Source organism: Misgurnus anguillicaudatus, chromosome 2 (assembly GCF_027580225.2).
Source record: "Misgurnus anguillicaudatus chromosome 2, ASM2758022v2, whole genome shotgun sequence".
In the NCBI taxonomy this organism is placed as follows: Eukaryota; Metazoa; Chordata; class Actinopteri; order Cypriniformes; family Cobitidae; genus Misgurnus; species Misgurnus anguillicaudatus.
The window spans coordinates 34793506-34818823 of NC_073338.2; the positions used below are offsets into that span (position 1 = coordinate 34793506).

At 36.5% G+C, this 25318-nt stretch overlaps 2 protein-coding genes across 6 annotated transcripts; both read right to left on the minus strand.

Annotated features, from left to right (window-relative positions):
* Positions 1-220: 220 nt before the first annotated feature.
* Positions 221-10370, minus strand: ddr2b (discoidin domain receptor tyrosine kinase 2b). Of its 3 annotated transcripts, none has more exons than XM_073854222.1 (16): positions 10292-10367; positions 8206-8308; positions 7895-8126; positions 7322-7469; positions 6609-6714; positions 6189-6372; positions 5819-6059; positions 5305-5364; positions 4402-4538; positions 3234-3432; positions 2613-2818; positions 2416-2537; positions 2119-2316; positions 1715-1949; positions 1485-1634; positions 221-696 (listed from the first exon to the last, which is right to left on the minus strand). In XM_073854222.1, the coding sequence occupies exons 1-16, from the start codon at positions 10362-10364 to the stop codon at positions 565-567; spliced, it is 2526 nt and encodes an 841-aa protein (XP_073710323.1). In that variant the 5' UTR covers positions 10365-10367; the 3' UTR covers positions 221-564. The 3 variants fall into 3 exon arrangements, with proteins under 3 accessions (XP_073710323.1, XP_073710329.1, XP_073710338.1); XM_073854228.1 differs by having other exon boundaries at positions 222-696; positions 2613-2839; positions 5305-5316; XM_073854237.1 differs by having other exon boundaries at positions 223-696; positions 2613-2839; positions 10292-10370.
* A 953-nt stretch (positions 10371-11323) lies between these two features.
* On the minus strand, positions 11324-25152 carry nos1apb (nitric oxide synthase 1 (neuronal) adaptor protein b). 3 transcript variants are annotated; one of them, XM_055202880.2, is made up of 10 exons: positions 24588-25152; positions 24094-24165; positions 19719-19811; positions 19555-19616; positions 18961-19069; positions 18354-18432; positions 17749-17843; positions 15565-15690; positions 13408-13579; positions 11324-13188 (listed from the first exon to the last, which is right to left on the minus strand). In XM_055202880.2, the coding sequence occupies exons 1-10, from the start codon at positions 24690-24692 to the stop codon at positions 12830-12832; spliced, it is 1272 nt and encodes a 423-aa protein (XP_055058855.2). In that variant the 5' UTR covers positions 24693-25152; the 3' UTR covers positions 11324-12829. The 3 variants fall into 3 exon arrangements, with proteins under 3 accessions (XP_055058855.2, XP_055058854.2, XP_055058856.2); XM_055202879.2 differs by having other exon boundaries at positions 19555-19619; XM_055202881.2 differs by lacking the exon at positions 24094-24165 and having other exon boundaries at positions 19555-19619.
* Between the last annotated feature and the right edge of the window lie 166 nt (positions 25153-25318).

The following is a 25318-nucleotide window of genomic DNA, read 5'->3' on the forward strand; positions in this document are numbered from 1 at the left end:
TTTAATACACGTAATAATTTTGTATGATTGTGTTTTAGTGCTAAAAACCCTAACTATAATTTAAAATGTATTATTTTATACTGTTGAACATGTTCAGATATGATTGTATATTAAATGCCATCTCCTGGTTTTCTTCAATAAATAAATAAAACAGAAAATCTGTTTTAAGGTGATTTTTTCTGATCATGCGTATTTATATAAAGTTAGTTTTATGTTGGTGTGATAAAGTAATGTTAAATGATTGACAGTCATTTTTTTATTATTTCCTCAAAAAGTCTGCACATGCATATATTCAACAATGTCAATAACAGCAAAAGATACAGCAACAAAGTGTGTGTGATTTCTTTACAACTGTAATCCCAATAAAAATGAACAAGATACAGTATTTTTAATGTTACAAAATATTCTGCATATTTTCAAATACATGTCCATGTCAAATTCATATACCAATCTTTATGGAGTAAGGGTGTTGATATTATAATCTCGACACCAGCACACATATTTACACCATTCAGGGGCTGTATGTACATGTATGGGGGGTGTTGCACTGAAACCAGCATGAAGTTAGTCGTGATCTTCAATCAGTGTGTTGTGGATCTCTAGAAATGTGGGTCTTTCTTTAGCGTTTCTTTTCCAGCAGTTAAGCATCAGGCTGTAGACTGAATCAGGACAACAAGCAGGCTTCGGAAGATAGACCTGAAACAAAAAGATCATCACTGCCCTCTTCTGCTCTTTTCGAGTTATTACATGGATTTCTCTCATCTTTTTTCCAAAATATGCTCTCTTTCCAGCTACTCTAGAGTTAAACAATTGATTTTTACCGTTTTGGAATCCATTTAACCAATCTCCAGGTCTGGCGGTACCACTTTTTAGCATGGCTAAATAACCAAAGAATTTCTATATTTTCCATATTTAAAACTTGACTCTTTTGTAATTACATCATGTACTAAGACCGACAAAAAATTAAAAGTTTGCGATTTTCTAGGCAGATATGGAACTATGCTCTTATTCTGGCATAATAATCAAGGACTTTGCTGCCGTAACATGGCTGCAGGAGGCGCAATGATATTATGCAGCGCTATCGGCCTAGAAAATCAGAACTTTAAATTTTCTATCGGTCTTAGTACACGATGCAACCACAGAAGAGTCAAGCTTTAAAAATATTGAAACTCTTTGGTTATTTCTAGCGCGATGCCAATGGTCCAATCAGATTCAATGAATTGTGCCAAGCCATGCTAAAAGTGGTACCGCCAGACCCGGAGATCAGCTAAATGGATTCCAAAACGGTAAAAATCAAATGTTTAACTCTAGGGGAGCTGGAAAATGGAAAAAAAAAGTTTTAAAGTGGAGTGTCCCTTTAATAGTTAATTAGATCTTTTTGAGTGTTCATGAGATAATCTAGGCCCCTGTATTACTTGAAAATGCTTGGAAGATTCGGTTGATCTGGGATGATAATGGATTTTGTTTGCATGCTTCAATCTCACCTGTTTGCTTTGGTCTCTGAAAAACTCGCCTGTGTTTTCGATCACCTGTTCATCTGTGAACTGAGCATATGGCTGCTCTTTGCATAGAGTAAGGATCTCCCACAGGGTCACACCGAATGCCCACACATCACTAGCCACGGTGAACTTACCCTGTAGAAACAACAGAGGTCAGATAAAAAGAATAACCAAGTTTAAATAGTTTGTCCTATGCCACTGCAGTTTTGCTTTACCAGTAGGATGCTCTCCCAGGACATCCAGCGGATAGGCAGGACAGCTCGTCCCTGAATGCGGTAATAATCCCCACGATACAAGTTCCTGCTCATTCCAAAGTCTGCGATTTTGATGGTATTGTTCGTGCCCACTAAACAGTTGCGAGTAGCAAGATCACGATGAACAAAATCCAGGGATGAGAGATACTGCATTCCAGAGGCAATCTGAGAGGCCATGTTGATCAGGTTACTGTAGCTGCAGAAGAAAATCTTCAATCTTTGACATGCCCTAACTCATATTAAAGATATCAGGGATATGTTTTCACAAAATGTTATTTTTTGTAGATGATTTTTTAGATAACTGAAAATCACATAAAATGACTGGATTTGTTTATATATCAACCTTAGTGTCTGATACTGTATACCTGATGGTGACTTTGTCAGCCGCCTTAACCCCTTCCTTCTGTAGCTCATGGTGGGATAGGAACTGATTGAGGTCTCCATTCTCCATGTACTCCGTAATCATGCACAGCGGGTCACTTTCAACGCACACTGCCAGTAGCCGGATAATGTTTGGGTCTCTTAACCGTGACATGATCCTGATCTCTTTCAAAAAGTCGTTTCTGAAAATGTAGATTTCCTAGATTTTCCTAAAATGCTAAATATATATTTTCTGTAGAAACAAGTTCATAACTCATAATTGTGAGACACTTTTGCGTTACCTTGCGTTTTTGTTTGCGTCTTCTCTTAGGGTCTTGACTGCTACAAGCATTGGCTCATCACTGATGTCACCACAATGGTCTTTCATGAATTCTTGCATACCCTCAGCTTCACACAGATGAACCTGAGACAAATGTGAACCTATATTATAGTAACAAATAATGTGCAAAATACTTTAGAGTAAGAAACTGATTGGTACTTCTCCGAATTGCCCTTCTCCAAGCTTCTCTTTGAAAGTTAGCCTCTCTCTTGGAAACTCTTCCAGAGCTACATCTCTTCCAGGAGACAACGGCATGTTGACAACAGGGATGCGGTAACTGTGGAAACCAGCAGCTTCCACCTGACTTACTATGTCTGTTTCTGCGTAGTGTGGGATTTCATCGGTGGGGTGGGCTGTAGGGGGTTCTGAAGGGGCATCGATATTTGCTGTAACATATGCACATCAATACCAAATAGATATTTTATTCTGTAAAATAAAATGGGGAGAAGTTGACTTAAAGTAAAAATTGTTGCAATTTACAATGCCAGTTTTTTTCAGCTAAATGCAAATGTTGCAACTCTTTTTCATATAACAATAGTTTATAGTGAGTACATCTGTCAAGGTCCAAAAAGGACCAACACCGAAAAGCATCATACAACCTCACTGACGTTCAGCTTGAAATTATAACACCATCTTTAAGAGAGTCAGATCTTTAACATGGCATGAACTACTGTGCTGGGAAAAAAATATTTTAAAAATAAAAAACTCAAAAATATCAGCATGCAAGTTTCCATAGAATTCCATACAGGTGCTTTAACAATTAAAGAAGTGCTGATCTACCAAGGTTTTCTGTAGCCTGGAACTCTGGAATTTTTCGTAAAAGTTGTGATGGCTCCTGATAGTCAGAGCCCAGGGGGAAAATCCGCTCATATGTGGAGTTGGATTCCGTATCACTGGACAGAGAGGAATGGCTGTGACTGAAAGCTTCTCTCTGTACCGAGAGACGAACCCTATCATCATCCAGCATCCTTCGTGAGGCCTTCAAGAAAGATAAGGTGTTAACATGTTATATTAAAGGGAAAGTTCACCCAAAAATGAAAATTCTGTCATCATTTTCCCATCCTCATGTTGTTCTAAACCTGTATGAATTTCACTTTTCTGTGAACACAAAAGAAGATATTTTGATAAATGATGTTAAGCACACAGCTGACATTGATTTCCATAGTAGGAAAAACAAATACGATGGAATTCAAAGGATACTGTCAACTATGTGCTTACCATCATTTATTAAAATATCTTCTTTTGTGTTCTGCAATAAAGAAGAAATTCATAGAGTACAATACAATATATGTATGAATCATGCACAACAAGCTTCAGATTTACTGCACTGCAAAAATGACTTTCTTATTTAGTATTGTTGTATTATTTTTGGTACCAATATCTAAAAATTCTTAAATCAGAATGCATTTTCTTGATGAGTTTTTAGACAAAATATAACAAATTTGTGCTTAAAACAATCAAAAAATCTGCCCATGGGGTGAGCTAATTTTTCTTTATTTTTTTTCTTGAATTAAGTGTAATTCTTAGTATTTTTGTCTTGTTTTCAGTAAAAATATCTAAAAAATCTTAAATAAAGATGCTTTTCTTGATGACCAAAACGACCCAAGAAAATAAGTCTAGTTTTTAGACCAAAAATATCAAATTTAAGTGATTTTGTGCATAAAACAAGCAAAAAAAATCTGCCAATGGGGCAAGCAAATTTTTCTTGAATTTAGTGTTTAAGAAAAATGTATAAGATTTTTTTGTTTTATGCACAAAATCACTTAAATTTGATATTTTTGGTCTAAAAACTAGACTTACTTTCTTGGGTCGTTTTGCTCATCAGTAAGAATTTTTAGATATTTTTACTGAAAACAAGACAAAAATACTAAGAATTTTTTTCTTGAAAATAATTGTTTTGCAGTGTAGAGTCTCTACAAGTTATTGATGATTGACATGATGATCTTACCTTCTCAATCATTTTCTGCCAAACCTGTCGCCACATTATGATAAGTATGATGGCCAACAGAATGACAATAATGGCCACCAAACAGCCTATCAGGATCCGGGTGTTACTGTCATCGATTTTGTGGGTTGGGTCTTCCCCTGCAGATGTTTAGGAAGAAAATTGACAGCCATGTGTTACTTTATACTGCGACAATAGGTCAACAATGCCTGTGAGGAATTGGAGGGGCCTTCAGAAGAATTTTCTAAAGAACTTAGTGAATGTCAGAGGTGTTGAGTGAACATCAAAGGCTTTTCAGTCCACTTTGAGTGTAAGATATTGACTTTCGTAATGGTTCATTTTCAATGTAAAATGCCACAGCTTATATGGTAAAGAGGGAAAATGTTTTCTGTTTCTCTCTTGAGTTACGCTGCTGGAAACAAAGAAATAAAGGTACACAAGTTGTCACTTTTGTAAGAGTGCATATTATTACTTCAAAGGTACATATTGGTAGTTCAAAGATACATATTTGTACCTAAATGGTACATATTAGGACCTTTCTCAAAGGGTACTGCCCCAGTGACAGCTTTTGTACCTTTATTTTTGACAGTGTATTTTAAAAGAAATATTGCAAAAGTATGCACATATTGATGTTATCTATTTACTAAGTTAAGTTACTTTCTGACTAAAACTGAATTAAAAACATAATAATAGTAGTGTGAATTTGCTTTTTCTATAAAACCCTTTCAATACATGATTGAGACATGGACATCAGGCATAATTGTTGGAAATTGTAATGCACCCAATAATAATAAACATTAGAGGGCGCTGTTGCGTGCAAATACGTACATGCACAACGTCAATAATTGTTTTAAAAATATATAATAATACGTTGTATCCAAATATGAGAATAACTATAAAATTTACCTGGGTAAACACCTTGATTACGTTTACGAGGAACAAGAGAGGTATTATACACAGCTGTGTCTGAAACAGTTGAAAACAGTACATGTGGGTAACAGTGTTCAAAGGAAATTGACCATTAAAGGAACAGTATGTAAGAAATTTATATCAATTAATCATAAAATGGCCCTAATATGTCACTTGACATTAAGAAATCATTTTCATTTCAAATACTTATATCACTGACAACAGTGGTCTGGCCAGGATATTGTCATTTAAAAAGTGGAGTTGCAGCCCTCAACTGATGTTTATGTTGTCATTTTGTGTATTGGCCACCAGTTGTGTTATTGCAGTACCAGTTTTAGCCACAAGTTTTGTGATTGCAATATCAGTTTCGGCCACAATCCTACATACTGTTCCTTTAAGTGTTTATTAAAGTAATTTTGATAAATATCAGTATGTGCTGCATCACAAATGAATTGTTAAAGAAAGAAAGAAATATTAAAAATAAAAAGAAAAGAAGGATTGGAAATGCTACCTGACTGGAAAGCAATTTCACTGAACATCATCCAGATGTCATTGAATGCAAACTGGCATTTAATTGCACTGGCCATGCGGTTGCCAAGGGCAACCGTGACAAACCGAGCACTTGGACTGATGTTGTCTGCTTTCGGTTTAAAAGACACAGGATTGGGTTCCCAGTCTGACTCTGAACGAAAGTAACAAACAGCCTGCTGGAATATTCTTACTCCCCGTGTGTACATGTTGTTGCAGTGAACCTGTTTAAACAAAACATCATCAACACATTAGTAAAAAACAAATGATCTATGTACAATTTTGTAGTTAAAATTGGAAAAGAGCAGCAGAGCACATATTGAAGCAAATAGGCTAAAGTTTATTAGATTTACCTTCATGGATGTGAAGTTTCTGACCCGATCAAACTCGAATGTCATCTCCAATGAGCCACCAGGGAAACTAGCATTAGTCCAGCCCACGTAGTCATAGCCAGGCCAGACATGATACACGTGACTTTTATTGAAGTCATCCAGACCGCAACTTCCATCAGTAAGCTGTCCTAGGCCTTGTGTCATGCTGGCGATCAAAAATCTTCTTTACAGTCTTATATGCAAATTTTGCTCAATAAATATTGAGAATAAGAATGCTCCTATAAAACCACTTTACACTGTATAGGCTACTGTATCAAGAGCAAGAGACAAATACTGTTTCATCGCTCTGAGGTAAACTCTGAGCTAATAACCCATTCAATATTTAGCATGTCAATGCATAACAGAATTTGTTTGTCATGACATGTTTATTTAAAACATTACCTGCTGTAACTAATGGCTCCATCATACACGGTGTCATTTAGGTAGATTTGGTGCCCCTTGATAGTCATCTGCTGACCAGCAGGGGCGCTGTAGGACACAAGACCATCTGCAAACAACAGAGTAGAAAGTTTATCCCTGCGCCCAATCTGCATACTATCTATCCTAAATAGTATTCGAAATTAGAATAAATATGTCCCAAATCATAGTATGTTAAAATGTTTTAGGTGAAAATTAATAGTGTAGATCCATGGACACTCAAACAGCTGATTACTCATCGCGAGAGGGCGGAGTTTAGTTGCGCTACAAAGAACTAACAAATTAAATAAATGATGTCTCACTGAATCAATAAAATAAACTACTGAGTAAACATTACTTGAAAAATAATGATTAAAAATAGGCAAAGATAAGTTGTATTCTGATGTTTGAATTTCTTAAAGATCAGCGTCGTCCAGTAAACAGCCATTACTTCCGCTTCATATTAGTGGATACTTTTTTGTTCTGCACTCAAAAACTTTATGTACTTTCCCAATGCAAAAACAGTTTAGTCTATTAGAGCATTATAATATCAGTAGGCGAATTGGGACGCAATTTAGGAGCCATTTATACACAATTCATTTTGTCTATGGCTTTCCAAAGAACCTCAAAAAGCACATTAAAGGAAGCAGCCCCATTTAACAAGAGGAAAGGATATCCATTAAAAAAGCACAACCTACCTAGCCATTCACAGCCATAGAGCTCCACCCTCATGCACACAGTCATAAAGGGCTCAGTGATGGGCATAAAACGCACATAACGGGCAATAATGGGAGGCTCCAAGTCCTTTAGCACAACATCATAAGCATTCTTGTTTCCCTCAATTATCTAAATAGAGACATTGAGAGTTACATCACTTCCTGTGTTACCCAATAACAACAGTATACACAAAATAGATTAGACATTGCAAAGTAAACATTTCTTTCTGAGAGAATAAAAGGACTCCCACAACCACAGATGGATACACTGTCAAAAAATATTTTAAAATATGTACCCTAGGGTCCCTAGCTGTCACTGGGGCAGTACCCTGTCAAAAGAGTTCATAGTAGTACCAAAGAGAGTACCCCAAATGATGCATATTAGTATCTCAAAGGTATTGGTACCAAATACATATATATACCTAATGGTACAAATTAGGGCCTTTTTAAAGCTCGGGTACACATTTTGACAATTTTTTCTAACAGTGAAGGCAGATACATAAACACATACAGATAACCTCAGTGTAACGTATAAAAACAACACCGTCACCTCACCTGTTGACCATGTCGATCACGCCAGGAGACCCATCGGGTGCCGTCACGGCTGTACTTGATCTTGTAACGCTGGGCAAATTCATTGCCCACTCCATCCGCATGGCGTCCCTGAGTGCCAGCAAGAGTCAAAAAATGCAGTGTGCGAAGATCAATCTGCAAGAATTGCTTAAGTCTGTCCGATTCAGCCATTTCATTTGGACACCATGCCCCGTCTCCATCATCAAAGTCTAATCTGGAATGACAAATAATGTGGTGTAGAAAATAAGATCCGTTAGTATAGTTTTTTTGTACAATAAATGTTTTGGTTATACCTGCCATATCTAGCTGCAGTGGATTCTGACCATTGGCTGGAAGCAGAGATGTCTTCATCTTGAATTTGGCCACCTGTCATACCCAGTGGGTACCTACATACAGCTATCACAGATTTAGAAAACAGATTATTGAAAATATTCACACATGTGTTTAAATAACACTGACAATGCTTGGTAGTAAAAGGCACCAATTAATTGTAAATGTAAATGCTCATGTTTTGCACATTGTTAGGTTTGTTTTTAAAATATTTGATTGTTATTAAAACAAAGGAAGCGTTTATTTAAAATCGTATCTTTTTGGGATTAAGCTACTTGCACAACAGATACCGAAACATCTACTCAGCATCTCTACAGTAGGTGGCATTGTGTTGTGGAAGTACATGTAAGAACCTGAAAACCTTCACCAAGAGGGTTGTGCATATAGGTGGACACACATCCTCTGCAGCATGAATCCACACCCCATAAGCAAATACCCAAAATACCACTCAACCCCATCCATGAGGCCTCCACCAGCAGAAAACAGAGAGACTTTTATGTTCATGCCAGGACAAGTTCACCATGAACTAGATGACTTTCTTCAGCTTTGTACAGTTAATTCATAAGAATCCTTCAAATGCTTGACAGTTGTGACCCTGGACCACAAAACCAGTCATACGTATATATTTGTAGCAATAGCCAAAAACATTGTATGGGTCAAAATTATCGATTTTTCTTTTATGTCAAAAATCATTAGCTTAATAATGTAAAATCATATTCCATGAAGATATTCTGTAAATTTCCTACTGTACATATATCACTTTTATTGCTGTCATAAGATGCATTGTATTTTTAATTTTTATTTTTTTGCACCCTCAGATTCCAGATTTTTGTATTCAGATTTCCAGTTTTATCTTGGCCAAATATTGTCCAATCCTGATAAACCATACATCAATGGAAAAATTATTCATTAAATTTGAAAAAAGGCCCTTATGACTGGTTTTGTGGCCAGGGTCACAATTTACAAGTAAATTTATGTTTTTTCAATATAACAATAAAAGCTTCAGTGAAACTTTTGCCAATGAATTTTTGTATTATCCACAATATTGTTGGCTCTTAAGTTAAAAACATTGAATGCTCCCTCATTTGTTGGTTTCCAAGACATAATGCTTTTTCATTTTTAGATGGCTTTGGAAAAAAGCATCTGCTAAAAGTATGTAAAAAGGGACAAACTCTGGTGGCAGTAATGCAGTGAGCCAGTCCTCCTCGTAAATGTGACTTGTTAGTCTTGGCAGATAAAACAGACACTAAACCTCCAGCTTTGGCAATGATTTACCCGTTGTCTGATGTCATACAGTAGCTTTGGTCACCCTAAAAATCAACCCAGATATCTAGTTTTGGTACACCACATTTTTGCACTGTATTCAAATTTTTTAGTAAAATCATTTTGCCTCTACAAGTCAATTCAACTTACTTTTTAAACTTGCTGTAACTTAAAATATAGTTGAAATAAGTCAAAAGTGGGACGAACCCGGGTTAATTTAATCTATGCTGGGTTGTTTAAAATCAAAATGCTTGGCTGTTTTAACCAATTGTTGGGTCAAATGTACACATATTCTTGGTTAATTTAACCCAATGGCATGTTTTGTCTCTTTCTGACCCAAGGCTTTTAGAACATATAACAAAAAATGATCATAATTTAAAGGTGCAGAGTGTAATTTCTATAAGGATCTCTTGACAAAAATGCAATATAATATACAAAACTATATTATCAGTGGTGTATAAAGACCTTTCATAATGAACCATTATGTTTTTATTACATATTACAATGAGACATTTTCATCTACATACACAGAGGGTCCCCCTACATGGAAGATGCCATTCTGTGTCCCCATGTTTCTACAGAAGCCCTTAACGGACAAACTTTTTTTACTAAGTTGTCTCCGACGATGACATGCTTGTCTGGTGCCGGCTACTGTAGCTTCTCTATGCGTTTGAAAAGCGAGGGGTGAGCAGTGGACTGAGCCATTGGTTGCAATTTGCAACCTTACCACTAGATGCCGCTAAAATGTACACACTGCACCTTTAATACTCAATACTTGTGACTTACCTGGGTTGACCTGTGACTTCACTGCTCCAACAAGAAGAAGGACAGTGAAGTATTGTCTTATCTGAAACATCATTTTAATTCCTGCAAAAACAACATTCATCAAATATCTGTCATTATCATTTTTTTTATTCTGTCCTAATTAATTTTTAATCTTCATAAGTACAATGATGATTTTTCTAAATATAAGTTTTATACATACATTACACCATTTATTACATTACATTACCTCCTTTAAATGCAAAATGAAAAAGGCTAGATGTTTTCTCAAAAGGTATTTAATACCACAAACCCACAAGGTGAAGAACAAAGTTCCTCTTGTTGGTGGATTTGCCCTCTGGTCAGAAAATTCTGCCAGTACACAAACGTCCACTATGTCAGTGGTGTTTATTTATGTAGTGGGTGAAGATTCAGTCATCTTCATGTGGAAGAGCAGTACTCTATGTACGCTCATTTTAAGGGTTTTACTCTTTATATAGCATAACAAATCATAAAAAAAATCTTATACAGGAGTGATAAATGCCTCTTTGGTACATACTTTTAATAATTATTTTGATTGTTCGAACAAGACAAAACTTTAAAGAACAGTATAAATTGTAAATTTTGTATATTTTAAATTACACTATATACATTAATTTCATGCAATTATCCAGTATCTGCCTTGAATTATTAGTATTATATAAGTGGTATCAGTCCACACTAAATATATTGAGTATATATTGAATAACTTTAATAATCTGCAATGAATCAAATAGACCAATCAAATGTCCTACATAATAGAAGTGACACTCACCGCTTTCGCCATCCTGAGAGAAATGAGGGGCTGCGACTGCTAACCCTCATACAGGAGCAGAAATAAACAGGGGGCAATGCAGGAAACTCCAAACAGCCAAGAGTTTTAATTATAGTCTAGGGCCTTTTTACACCATATTTTGCTGTTTTCCATAGCTTAAGAAAACTGAGGCACTTTACCTATATGAAATTAAAATATTGAGAAAAAAAGTTTAAATTTAAACAGTAATGAAGACATTAAAATGCTCAATCACATTTTTTATTTCATTTAATGCATTCAGAACAGAGTTACTAACTGAATGTATTGTATAGAAGATGTCACAGTACAGTAGCTTGTTAGCACAAAAAGCACAGTGTTAGTATAACTTGCTACATTTTGTCCAAGGAAAAAAGTGATTGGTTAAAAAAAAGTAATGTTTGTGTTGTTACCATTTAACAAATTGTGACCCTGTCTATGAAAACCCACCTAAAGTCATTTTTGTGATTTAGTGCTTTCAACATAAAATCATCCATAATGTAAAGAACATTCTGTGAAAATATAACCTTGATATCTTTTAATACTGCATGTCAAAATCTGAAATCAATACAGAATGAATGAATTTGATGCTCCAAATCCTAATAGCTACATTATGAGACTTTATGCTGGATTTCACAAAAAAAGTCACAATTATGCAACTTTATAACATAAATAATTTACTTAAAGACAGTATTTTAGGTTTGTAACAGTTAAAGCCACTTAGCTGCTTAAATTAAGTGTCATTTTGTTCTCGCTCTTTAGCATTTCACTGACATTTCAAAACACTGACAAAAACATAAAAAATTCAAACACAAAAAAATGTATCATTACCAACATATATCACTGATCTTAAACTTTATAAAACACATGCAATAATACTGATCAGAAAAAACAAAGCTCATTAAATGTATTAACTGTTTAACTCTTTAAGGGGCAGTTTCCAGACAGGGATTAGACTAGTCCTAGACTAAAATGAATGCAAGGGCTGAAACTGAAAACAACTTGCACTCAAATATCTTGAAATACATCAGTGCCCTTTGTTTTTCCTCAAAATGCACCCCAGTAATGTTTTTAGTAAGGCATACATGTTAAAACTAGTTATATATCCCAATTAAACTAAGGCCTAGTCCTGGTTTAAGCGAATCCCTGTCCGAGAAACCACCCCTAAGTGCATTAATTCTTTAGAAGTAAAATAAAGTATGTTACGATACTGATATATATGTATGTATGTATGTATGCTATATGATCAATTTCACTGTCCAATTTTCTAGACATCTTTATACTGACATCTACTGATGTGGATGCAACATTACACAAATCATAACTTGTGCCATAGGATTCGTCACTATGATTAATGTATTACATATTATAAAAAATAAAACCATGTCAGATTTGTTACAAATATAAAGACAACCTGGACACACACAGGAATATTTTTTTATAAAATAATAGCAAGAGATGTCTTACTTTTATATTGTAGATAGCTGTTTTCTGGACAACTGCACAATTTTGTCTGACACATGACACTGCGATGCAAAAAATACCCCACAAAGCCAAAGTGCATGAATTACTTTAAGATCATCTCCCTTTGCTGAAAAGACCGGTAATGCTGGCCACTAGCATACAGTATGTCATGTGTTGGATATACAAGTTTTGCTGGTGAGCAACATAACTGTGCTGTTTCACAATGTGAACTGACAATAGTGGTGTATGCTGTACACAGAAACACACAATTACTGGCCCCAGCTGTCACGATCATCGCTTTCATCTGTGTTGGACTCGTATCCAGAGGCGATTCCGGACTCTCTGAATCCAGGTGTCTCCAAAGAGCTGAGAAACTGGATCCCTGGAGGAGAGCAATTTCCAGAGTGATCCTCATCCTGACCCTGCCCGGAGTCGCGGTCCTGCTCGGGCTTTTTCTTCTCCTGGTCTGAAGGTTCATTGAAGAAACCGAAGGCATCCAGCCCAACCAGGCTGTTTGAGAGAGGAAAGCCCCCTCTAGGTGGTGGTGGAGGGTTGGGACTGGGGTCACGTGGTACACGTGGCATGTTGGCACGCAGGGCGATTTCAAGAAGACTGTCCTGTGATCCCACTTTGGGGAGGAATTGGACATGATGGCATAATTAATTGCTTAATCATTATAACAAATTAGTTTGTGTCATTACCACTCTTTGTGTTAAACTTGTTGAAAAAGTGCAACAAACATATTTAGTGTATGTAACATTGGAACCACTTTGAACTTGCATGACAAGGAATGTAGTAATGAAGAAAAGTACTTCTCAAACTTATCAAAAACATTGAGGTGACTCACAAGGTGAGCGTTTCTGTGCTTGTGTGCGCAGCTCCAGCTCCTGGACGTGTTTGACCAGCAGAGAGAGATGCTGCAGGAGTTCAGTGTTTTGTTGAAGGAGCTGCTGGACTCTGGTCTGTGCCTCGGTCCTGGCGCTGGTCTCCACCGACAGCTGCTGCTGAAGCAGACAGACCTGAGCAACAACAACAACTATTACTTTGTCCATACGGACCACAAACGACTAACTGCAGATATTTAAGCTACATGTAAACTAGGGCTGTTAATAGATTCATTGCGATGAATCGCATACAAAATAAAAGTTTGTGTTTGCATAACATATTTATGTAAAGTACTGTGGAAAAGTCTTAGGCCACCATGCCAGAATTAGATTAGTTGTTTTTGCAATGTTATAGTGATCATATATAATTGTTTCTCAGTCTCTTTAATAGAATACATCCAGAAAATACAGGAAATAGTATTAAAAACTGTATAAAAATGTAAACTGATGTGTCAAGTTTTTAGGGTAAACTCCCCTTCTACTTGAGCAATAGCAGGAAACTGCAGGATCTCTTAAACCTAAATTAAATTAAATCCTAATTTCTAATTTTAAAGAAATTTGTCTTTTACTTCATTCTGCTCAAAAACGCTCACGATGACATTTAGTCCTGAAAATGTTTTTTTTTTTTTTTTGTAAAATATATCCTGTATTTTCTGTTTGTATCTTAATAAAATAGATTTAAACGTAAATATGGATTGACATTAAGGGCTCTCTTTTACACCTGGCGCAATGCAGCGCAATGCGCGACGCAAGTGTCTTTTGCTAGTTTCCACCCTGCGCAATTATAATTTTCACGTTTAGCGCTGCATTGTTTAAATAGCAAATGCATTTGCACCCCCTTTTGCGCCCATGGGCGTTCTGTTCTGAAAACGAGGTGTGTTCATGCGCATTGTTGGCACGTTACTATTTTGAGGCAACTAAAATAGACAATGCCATTGACCAACTAAAACCTGCTCTAAAGTCTAAAGTCAATGGCACATTAAGTTTTTTGTTATTTAAAGAGCGCATTAGTAATATGCGCCTAAACGGGACGACAACGCGGGTTTGCTTATCACACACATGAATGCACAGCAGCACAAAAACGTTTTTAATATGAAAGATTAAAGGATTGAATGTAAAAGATTATCATTGAGTCTCTTGGACATAAATGAGGACTAATTATGAGACATAGAAGGCGCAAAGAACTGCTTCACCTGTAGCATGGTAATAAATGCTTTGGTTTAAACATGTATTTTTAAATGTTTTTAAAGGATACCTCAAAGGTTTATTGTATATGATGACTCTGTACCTGTGGATATGGTGAGATGAGAAACATTTTTAAGTAATGCTTAAAAAAAACTCATGACGCTGTCCAAGTGCTGAAACGTGCGGTGAGCCGTTTGTAAATTCTTTATCTCCTGTTTGTAACAAATAAAGTATTTTTAGAGTACCGACCTTTTCTTACATACTTGTAAATTATTTTTTGATGATATTGGATAGCCATACATTTAAAGCAATTAAAAGCCTGCTTTTTTACTTCCATGACTAAAAGAAAACGGGTTTTAAAGGTTTTAATGAAAAAAAAAATATTTCAATACAAGTGAAAAACAACACAATTATTTAACATTTATCTTAAACTGGGGATCTTCTTCCTCCGCTTAGTTTTTCAGTTTACAAAGGCCGTCATCTAAATAGGGATTAGACATAGCGCCAGCGCAACAGGCTTTTAAAGGGGATGAGAGCTGAGACTCTCATTGGTTTATTGCACGTTACGCCCGAAATACTCCCATTACTCAATAAAAAAATAGGACCAACCCTTTTCGACCATGCGCTCGGCGCACAAACCATTTTTCCTGTCGCTAAATTAGCAAAGGTGGATACACGTCCATTTAGACGTTGCGCTGTGCACTTTAGACAATGCGTTTAGATCGTTAAAATAGGGCCCTAAATCTTCTAAAACAACAAGTCTGGTGGTGGTGGCCTAAGACTTTTGCACAGTACTGTATATATAAATGTTTCTCAAATACATACTGTACATGCATGTGTACAAAATAATTACAAACAGTGCACATATTATGCAAAGTCAAACTTTTATTTTAATTAATCTTCTTTTGACAACCCTAACACATAAAACATCTCACCTGGGCAGAGGCGGCCTGGCTCATCTGTTCCTGCTGCTGTAACTGCCTCTGGAGAAGCTGAACTTGGTGGTTCACTGTCAGAGGGCTTGAGAGAGCCTCCATGACCAGCACTTGGTCATCACAGACCTGTGTGGAGATTTGTGCCATTTATTTGACTTAACTATTGGCTTTAAAATGACATTTACAACACCTTTTAATTTTGTTACGTGCCAGTAAGGCAAGCCATTGGATGAGAAAAACGTAGGTCGGTACTTGATTTAATGTATGCCAAATTGGTTGCATCTTTAATGTCGTCTTTCTGTATCAGAATGAAGCATATCAGATATGAATGTAACATCGCTGCTACCCACATTTATAGTAAATTGTTTGTTTTAGGACGTGGAGCCCTATCCTGATGGGAATGATTCAATTTAAAATCTGACATTACCTGCTATTATTGCCATTACCTTTCTTAGACTCGGCATTACCATACGAACACCTGTCAAAATTCATAGTCAAGTCTAGCTGTAGTCAATAATTTTATCAGTTAAAGGGACAGTAAGTAGTGTTTTAAGTGTTTTATTAAAGCAACACTATGTAGTTTCCATGTAAAAATGACTTAGAGCTCCCCCATGTGGTTGAAAGCGCAACAGTGCCTGGTATCAGACACTCTTCTGCAGGCAGGGGGAGGGGCGGGGCTGTGTTTCCTACCCTCCACCGCCACTTTCAGAGTGTGCTTGTAGCAGCTAGGAGGCTGCTCAGGTTGCAGCAACAGTACAATTTGTCCAGTTAAAAGTTGTTCTATCACTGAAATAATTTTAGAGACATTATTTAAAGGTTACAAAACTACACAGTGTTGCTTTAATCAAAATCAATGTCTTTATTCATAAATATGTCCTCGTTGGTGTCAAATGACCTCTGCCAGTGATCTGACTTTTCTTTGTAAGCTCAGAATTTCTACTTACATTGAACGGGTAAGTCCAAGGAGGCTTCCATCTCGTTCCGCCATATTGATAAAATATAATAGCAGAGAGGGACAAAAAGCACTAGCCTACCAACGTGTTTCCACAACGCGTTTTCATTCAGAATACGTGAACTAGCTGAAACGGACAAGAAGATCAGTGAGTTCATAACGGCTGCCGTAATTGCAACACACATTTGGAAAAGCGAGGCGCTAGAGAGCACGATTCGTTTGAATGCAAAATACAATTTCACCACTAGATGGGGTAAATCCTACTTATTGTCCCTTTAAAACTCATCTTTAAGCATCATAATAGCATCAGTTGCACAGCTCGGACAATAAATTGACATGTTTACATCATATTCCCAAGATGATCGTCACTTAAAACATTTTAAAAGTAACAACACCGCCATCTAGATGAGAGGTTAAAATTCTAAGCAACTGTTGAACAAGCTACAAATGCTCCATCTGCTGCAGTACACACATGCAATATAGTAGCTGGGTCCTCTTCTTTCTGTTTACGGATGTGTCGTAATCATGCAAAAAGTTAAAAAAATTCATTTCTTGATTTGGAAGTTTTGATAAACGCAACTTATAAACTGGATTGATCTCCAGTGAACTCATAAAACTCTCAATACAGTGGCTGGACGTTGCCGTATGTGAGAAAAGATCATTTCAGTGCACAGCTTAAACCATATCAAAGCACTATGTAAATGTCTATAAATACATTAAAGCTTTATTTAAGATTTCATATCTTATTCATTAGAGTCAAGCAAAAGCTTTAAAAGCATTTAGAACAGTTTTCTTGAATGTATTATTCATTAATTCATACCACAGCTGCCAGAAGACTCGCATTTGCAACAACAATTTCTAAGTCATTAAAACATTGTCTTTTTAAAAATTGAAAACTAAAAACTAACAATTGGCTGTAAGCAATATTTAGGCAATCATGGCCCAATTTTTGCCCTATAAAACCATGTGGGATCAGCAAACTACATCTATAAATAAAAGTGAAGTACTTTAACATCATTTTATCCATATTAGTACTGCACACTCTATGCTGTGTCTAAACCAACCTTTTGTTTTTCTTAAAAAAGCACAAAAATTTAAATCAGTACAATTTTACTGACTTAACCTGGAATGTGTATCATTTGAATTGAAGTAAATGAGACAATAAGACAAAAAACGTACAGGGTTTCTGCTAAGGTTACATATTGCCTTTAACATCAGGTAGAGGACATTACCTTATCATTTCTCACACTGCCTGATCTCTCAGTGCTGTCGCTGGATGCTTGTGGCTCTTCTTTGCTTCTCTCCTCTTCTCCTTTAACCAGCCATGCTGCCAAAGCAGATTCATGAAGGGTCAGTGTCACATTCAAAAGCAGAAAGTAATATGACAAATGTAAATAAATATATGTTTATTAATAATAGTAATACACATTTATTTCTTTGCCACTAATATTTCTTTATTTGTGTAGGGCATTTAAACACATATTTCTCCAAAGCAGCTCTGCAAAGAAAGTCAGTCAAAGAAATACTTGTCAAGCAGCCTACGTATGTCTAAACATGACTTAACACGTAAAAAACATTTTGAAAGATTCATACAAATATTTTGATGTTTTTACACGTACCTCACATAAAAACTACCTCAAGTCACATAACTTTGCACATATAAACTGAATGAAGATGCCATGCAGCTGTGTTACGATGATGATAATGAGGATGATCATGGCCTAATCAAATTTGACCCCTATAAAAATAACCAAACAATACATTAAGTTTTTCATCAGATGAGTTTCATGTCAGATGAAATGAATAGTGAGTTGAGGTCACTCTGACTATCTCTCACCATCGGCATTGTCTAGACTTTGTTTATGGCACACCTCAAACGCCTGGCCCACCGTTCGGACTATCCTCATGGCTTGGCTCTGTGACAAAGACAGCAGACATTCAAGCAACCAAGATTTATTGAAAATATAACTACGTAGGTAAAAATAGAAAAAATCATTCACAGAGAAAGAGAGTGACATATGGAGAGATAGAGAGAGAGAGAGAGAGGGGGGGGCATTACATTCACGAGTCAATTCCACATTATAGCAGTGCTGTCAATGTGATGGATTAGTTCATTTCGGACAGTCCTTGATGCGACGACCAAAATTCAAGCCAAATTGAATCATACTGACAAGCTACAGCCTTTACTATCGAAGATGAGGTTCAATACTTTCAAAATTTGTGACCAAGCAATATAGCTAACATAACTAAGCGAATATTAAACTTATAATTTTTATATTAATATTGTTATAAATCATATAAATTTTTTACCTTTTCAGTCCAAAAAAATCAATTCAATTTATTTGTTAAGCATTGTTACAATGCATTTAGTCTCAGACAGAATCGATGATTTTATAACTGACGATTGGTTGATATTTTTGATAAACGACTGGGTGTTTGTTTACCTTTCTCTTTGATTTGAAGACATTGCAGCGGAACACGTTGTTGTTTTTGTCTCTCGCTATATAACTAAATATCTTGAGGTCCTGTGAGTCATGTGAGACATAAAATATTCTGAAAAGGAAAAAATTATTAATGAGCAACAATGATAGACCTCACTGCCATGGCAACAACAAGGCCACATTGCTCATGAACTCAGTTCAGTATGTTATTAAGCATTCAACAGGAAAAACACTTCATGAACTCCCAAGTAGATTTAAGACTATGCAATATCTTATAGTTTTGTAACAGTAAATGTTTATTTATTTCAGAAATAATGCAGAAACATTTTCTCTTTATTCTCTCTATTTTTATTTATTTATTTAATGAAAGTGCACTGATTAACACTGTAATGATGCTACTGCTAAACACTCTTTCTATTTATGCTAACAGCAGACTTGTTGCTATGGGGATTTGGAGGACACTGATGCAGCATACAGAATCAAATGATTTTGACATGCACAATGATAAAGGTCATCACACCCCAGAGACCATGTCACTCTGTTCATGAGCAACATAACATATAGACTCTGGTCTAAACAAATATGTTATTAAATTACCTAAAAATAGGGTCCTGAGCGAGTGTCACTTGACTGTCGTCCCAGCTGTATCCAGCTGTATACTTCTAAGTAAAAGATTTATCACAAAAGAATAAAAAACACATTACTGAAATAAATAATAACAATACACCATTGATGTTTTAATATACATTGAAAGTCTTCACCTTTTTCTTTTTCCGCAAAATCACTCTGACACCATCCACTGACACAATGAGGGCGACTTTCTTCTTCTTAATGTTCTTAATTTTAAACTCGTACTGCAAATAATATGTAAAAAATGTACACAAATAGGTTACACAACTAAAAATGTTAATTTAACAAGATTAAAAACAAGTTAATAGGATGGGGGCTTCATTAAATTCCCTTCATAACTGACCTCTTTTCTAAACTACGTGAAATTCATTATTTATAAGGGGTTTATAAGGTCAGTTAATGTATAAAAGTCCTCTATTACCACTGAGACGCTCAAGTTCAGGCTACAACTGAGAACATAAAAAAGACTTTAATAGCACAATATGTAATTTTCACCACTAGAGGTCGCCACACTAAAACAAAGTTTCAGCTTGATGATGCTGTGAAGGAGCGTGGAATGATGGGAGTCTTTACCACTACTGCCGGTTGGGATTTAATCAATGAGATTTATTAATCATGTTAATGGATGATGTAATGAAAACAGTTTTGTTATAATGTAAGCCAACAGAGTGGATTGATAGAAACAACAATAGAAAGGCGTGCTAGACAACAGTACACAACAACACTACTTCTGCAGTGCTCCTCAGATCAATCCCATATAACATTTTGGCTATGTCCGAAATCTCTGACATGCCTTCAGAGGCAGCATTCCAAGGCAGGAAAGCATTAAGGCACGTCCTAATCCAATTTTTGCTTTACTTCCTGTCTTCTGAGATACCTTCACTATCTTGTCCCACAATTCAATTTGAATGAATTGTGATTGGCTGAGCCTGGTCAAGTTCGAAAAAATAAAATGGCGACCGAATACGGCTGGATCACAAATTTAATGTAAAAAAAGTCCTATTTTCACTTTTTACGCCTTTTAATTGCATTTCTAGCGAGAAATTTGTATTGCAATTTTCAAATATGGTATTAGTTATCACAGCGGCGCTCTCTGTTTATATTTTCAAACAGAATTCCATTGCACTTCCTATGAAAGCTGTCTGAATGCATTTCCCGAAACTGCCTTTAGCTGCTGAAGTCAGGCAGCGAGGCAACAAGTCAGCTGCCTTTGGTTGTGTAATGCCGCCCTCGTAAAATCAACTGGATAGTACTGCTTTTGGATTGCTTTTGCAATACTATGATGTCATATGCCGACTGGTCTGCGCAGCACTGCATGAAGTCGACCACATCTATGATGTCTACAGCAGTAAAAGTGGAAACGAAACGGGACACCCAAAAAAAAAAACAAAAAAAACGGGACACCCCTAAGTGGAAACGAAAAAAAAAGGGACTTCCTATGGTCTTCTGTCTTAAAGGATGTGCATGCGGTGGACATTGTAAGTTCACAAGACCGCAAGTCACAAGAATGCACCATTTGGGATGCAGCTATAAAGTGCCTATAAAGTGGTTCCATCGCAAAAAAGACCAAACATTTTCCCCATAGACTTTTGGATTATCACAGAAAAGAAACTTTGTGTTTAACAAAATTTATGACACTTGCACGTTTTGTCCAACAACAAGTTAATTCTCACCGATAAATACATGTGTTATATTGATTACAAGACGATATAAAAAGCAGAACGTTGACACATAAAAGATGTGTTCATCAGTGAAGACTGTATATTGTGCTTTTAAAGTAATTTTTGTGATTAAAGACCATCTTTTTATCAAATGACTTGAGCGCTGCAATCACTTACTTCACAGATATGATCAACCACAAATAAAGATACTGCTGCTTTTGGAAGACTTGAAAGAGCTCTGTTAGATCCAGCGCCCAGATAAGCAATCAAAGACAAGGACATAACAGAAAATCGACAAGGGTGGGATCAGAGGCGATGCAGCACGCATACTTGAGTGTGGCTGGCTTAAAAGATCTCTGCAGAAAAACACTTCATCGGAAACCTACTTCATCTTTGATTAACGCTACCATTAAATGTAGTGCAGAGCGAGCTTGTTTTTAAGGAGTGTGTCTCTTCTGACACGTTCACTTTCTAACCAAAAATAGACAGTAATGCCTGAAAGGGTGATGCTGTCTGGCTTTGTGCTGTGAAAAACAGGTTAGATTTATCAACATGTTACCTTAACAAAAAACCTGGATAAAGCTGTCACTGCACAGACACTTTTTTTAATGAAGCAAAGTCATTTCGTCCAAACCATACTGCTGCTGCCAGCACACTGCTGCAATCTCATAGTCATAAATACAGCCACACTGGAATCTATATGCAAAACAATGACCCGATCCATATTGTGTCAAAAAAAAAAAAAGTTCACCACTTGCATTAATGCCATACAATATTATTTTTGAAAAGTCACATGTCAAAAGAGCAAATCTAATATTAGTAATATTGTCCCACTCTATTGTGTTTTAATGAAAAATAGTAGTTTACTCTCAATAAATCTCTTCTCTACAAATTTGTAAAATTCAGCAAAAACCTTCAAGAAAAAAGTACATCCAGCTATTTAACTTTGCATTGTGGTTATATTACTTTACCACCACAGGTGTGCATTCATTTTTATTATACCACAGGACTGTTGAATGCTGTATTCTGATTGGCTGAGAAATGTTCCGTGGGTATGCATTAATTTCTGATAACCGCACACCTAACTTGTCAAATGTCTTACGCTGGGTTTACACCAGATGCGAGTTCAACGATTTGCGTGAGTAGATTACATACAAAGTCAATGCAAAGACGCGAAAATATTCAACTCGAGCGAAAAATTCGCATGACACAAAGTTAAGTCCCACGAGTAATCAAGAGCGAGCACGATTCGCATTTGGTGTGTAAACCCACACTTACTGTGGGTTTACAACAGTTACAAGTTCAGCTATTTGCGCAAGTAGATTACATACAAAGTCAATGCAAAATGAGATCATGGGCGGCGCGTTTGCCGTGAAAACGCACGCTATTCGCCTCAAACACGTCTTCACCCAAGTTGAAAATATTCAACTCGAGCGAAAAATTCGCATGACACGAAGTTAAATCCCACGAGAAATCTAGAGCGAGCAACGCGATGCGATTGCACACTTCGCGTTTGGTGTAAACCCACAGTTACTGTGGGGCGATGCGAATGACGCGATATGGGCTGCGTGCTTGCCGTGAAAACGCGCTATTCGCCTCAAACGCGTCTTCAACCCAGGTTGAAAATATTCAACTCGAGCGAAAAATTTGCATGCACGAAGTTAAATCCCGCAAGTAATCTAGAGCAACCAACGCGATGCGATTGCACTCTTCGTGTTTGGTGTAAACCCACAGTTGCTGTGGGTTTACACCAGATGCGAGTTCAATGATTTGCGTGAGTAGATTACATACAAAGTCAATGCAAAGACGCGATCAGACGCGTTCTCGTGTGGGCCGATGCGAATGACATGATATGGGTGGCGCGTTTGCCGTGAAAACACACGCTATTCGCCTCAAACACGTCCTCAAACATTCGCATGACACGAAGTTAAATCCCACAAGTAATCAAGAGTGAGCAAGCTTCGCGTTTGGTGTAAACCCACAGTTAGAAATAGGCACCAGAGCAATGTTTGTGGCAACCGTGGTATAAGAGGAATAATTGACTCCGGTCCTTTGAATTATTTGAAAATAATGCACACCTGCAGTGTGACGGCACTCCTCTTCGCGTCGTGCCGCATTGCAGTTTGGGTGTGCATAATTTTCTTATAATTCAATGGTCAGTCATCAATTATTCCTTACATTATTAACTTTTTTTATCTATTGTTCCTCACATATCCTGTGGTATTTATTTTTTCAATAAAGAACAAGTGTTACATCCACACAAAGCATTTACCAGCACAAAACTAAACCATGACTTCATTTCAAGACTATGGCACAGAAACTGATGCAAAATATGTTTAAAATGGAAATTTATTGGGCGTAATACTGATTTTAATAATGTCCACCAAAGGATATGGTGCTTCAGATGACATTGCCAGTTCTGAGAAGAATAACACTAAAAACGTATAAAACTAATACAGTACAATCTAAAATAGGGCATTTTATATTTTTTATTTATTGTATAATTACGGTATACTATTTTTTATATTATTTTATAGTATTAATTTTTTTTATTACTTTTCAAAATGTCATTAACCCCCTAAGACCCGAGCTTTGGCTTGTCCCTTTTTTCAGATTTGTACCAGCTATTTTGGGATTAGGAAGAACCAATAAATATAATAACCAAATATTTTTCTTTAAACATGAAGCAGCTAGTGTAATTGTCAATGTTTGTGTACAACAGGTTTCAGTTACACAGAATTAAGTATTATGGTGTAAAAAAAAGGATGTCCAGGAAGTTAACTTTGTGTATTTTGATGGAGATTTTCTGTCTGAAACGGCATCAGTTAAATGCAGAAAGGCTTACCCGTATTTGTCTCATAGCTGCCAGGATTTCAATCCTGCTTTTAGGTCGCACGATATCCAGACTTCCTATGAACTGTAGCAGTGATGTTAGAATAAGTAACACACACACACACACACACACACACACACACACACACACACACACACACACACACACACACACACACACACACACACACACACACACACACACACATATATATACGTTATGATAAAGCGTTATGCATATTGCAGAAAAGTCAATAAAAATTGCATTCATGCAACAGGTGAGGTCCGCATGCAGGTATTTATAGTATAAAGTACAGTGTCCGTGTTACACATAATACCTATATTTATAGACTACTGTAATTGCAAGCTATTTAAAAAAACATCTTATTCAAAGATAGTCATTAGTATTAAGCACTACTAAATCACATTGTAAATGTCCACAATAATGTAAAGTATAAGCCACTAATACAGCAGGCTAAGCTAAATATTTATGTTATTAATACGCACCTTAACCTCGAATGAGAGTCCATGCTGGAATTGCCCTTCATTATCGGTAGGTATCCTCGGGTCTATCGAGTCGTCTACCAAATTATATTTACTCTTTTCAAGCATTATGATATAAGACTCTAAATCGCTTCCTTTATTTACTCAAAACATCTGACACTACTACACTGAGCTACGTGGTTTTAATGAAAAGATGAGCGTCGAAATGTTCGCCACAAACGACTTAGCATCATTTATAGTAAATACGATCTCGGTGTTTGCTTCTTAACTAAAAGGAGGCATCTGCACCGCCGCGTGGCTGTCTGTTAGTATGCAAAGTCCGGTTTTTCAGCAGCATCAGTCCAGCATGATGATAAATACTGCACCTGTCACTGCTGGTGCAGGCAGTCCTCATTCTGAATGCACAGGTCGTGCTATGGCGAAGGCTTAGATATTAATATTCATGAAGCATTCACTATTTAAAGGTTATTAAGCAACATTTACGATCTATGTAATTTATGAACAAAGCAATCGCTGTATAGAAGGTTGTTTGATGACCGAGGTCAGATTTACAGCCAAGCCTTGAACATAGTAGGATCTGTATTTGAAAATGTTTGGGTAAGTATTTTGTTGAAAATTGTGAACTGCTTGTGAAATGCTGCCATCTAGTGGATAAAAATATTAAGTCGTCTTCTTGGGTAAGAATACATTGCCAGGTTTATGGCAGCTGCTGGCTGTCCAATTCATGTCACAAT

Bases quoted from the DNA above. Each gene is read 5' to 3' on its own strand.
- ddr2b (XM_073854237.1), bottom strand. From the start codon at position 10,364: ATGATGTTTCAGATAAGACAATACTTCACTGTCCTTCTTCTTGTTGGA. The intron at 8,309-10,291 runs GTAAGTCACAAG...AATCTGTGATAG, and splicing joins GAAGTCACAGGTCAACCCAG to CTGTATGTAGGTACCCACTG. The intron at 6,715-7,321 runs GTAGGTTGTGCT...TGTTGTTTGCAG, and splicing joins CTATGGCTGTGAATGGCTAG to ATGGTCTTGTGTCCTACAGC.
- nos1apb (XM_055202879.2), bottom strand. From the start codon at position 24,692: ATGCTTGAAAAGAGTAAATATAATTTGGTAGACGACTCGATAGACCCG. The intron at 15,691-17,748 runs GTAATGTCCTCT...ATCTCCACACAG, and splicing joins GCAGTGTGAGAAATGATAAG to GTCTGTGATGACCAAGTGCT. The intron at 13,580-15,564 runs GTGAGATGTTTT...GTTGTTGCTCAG, and splicing joins GCCAGGCCGCCTCTGCCCAG to GTCTGTCTGCTTCAGCAGCA.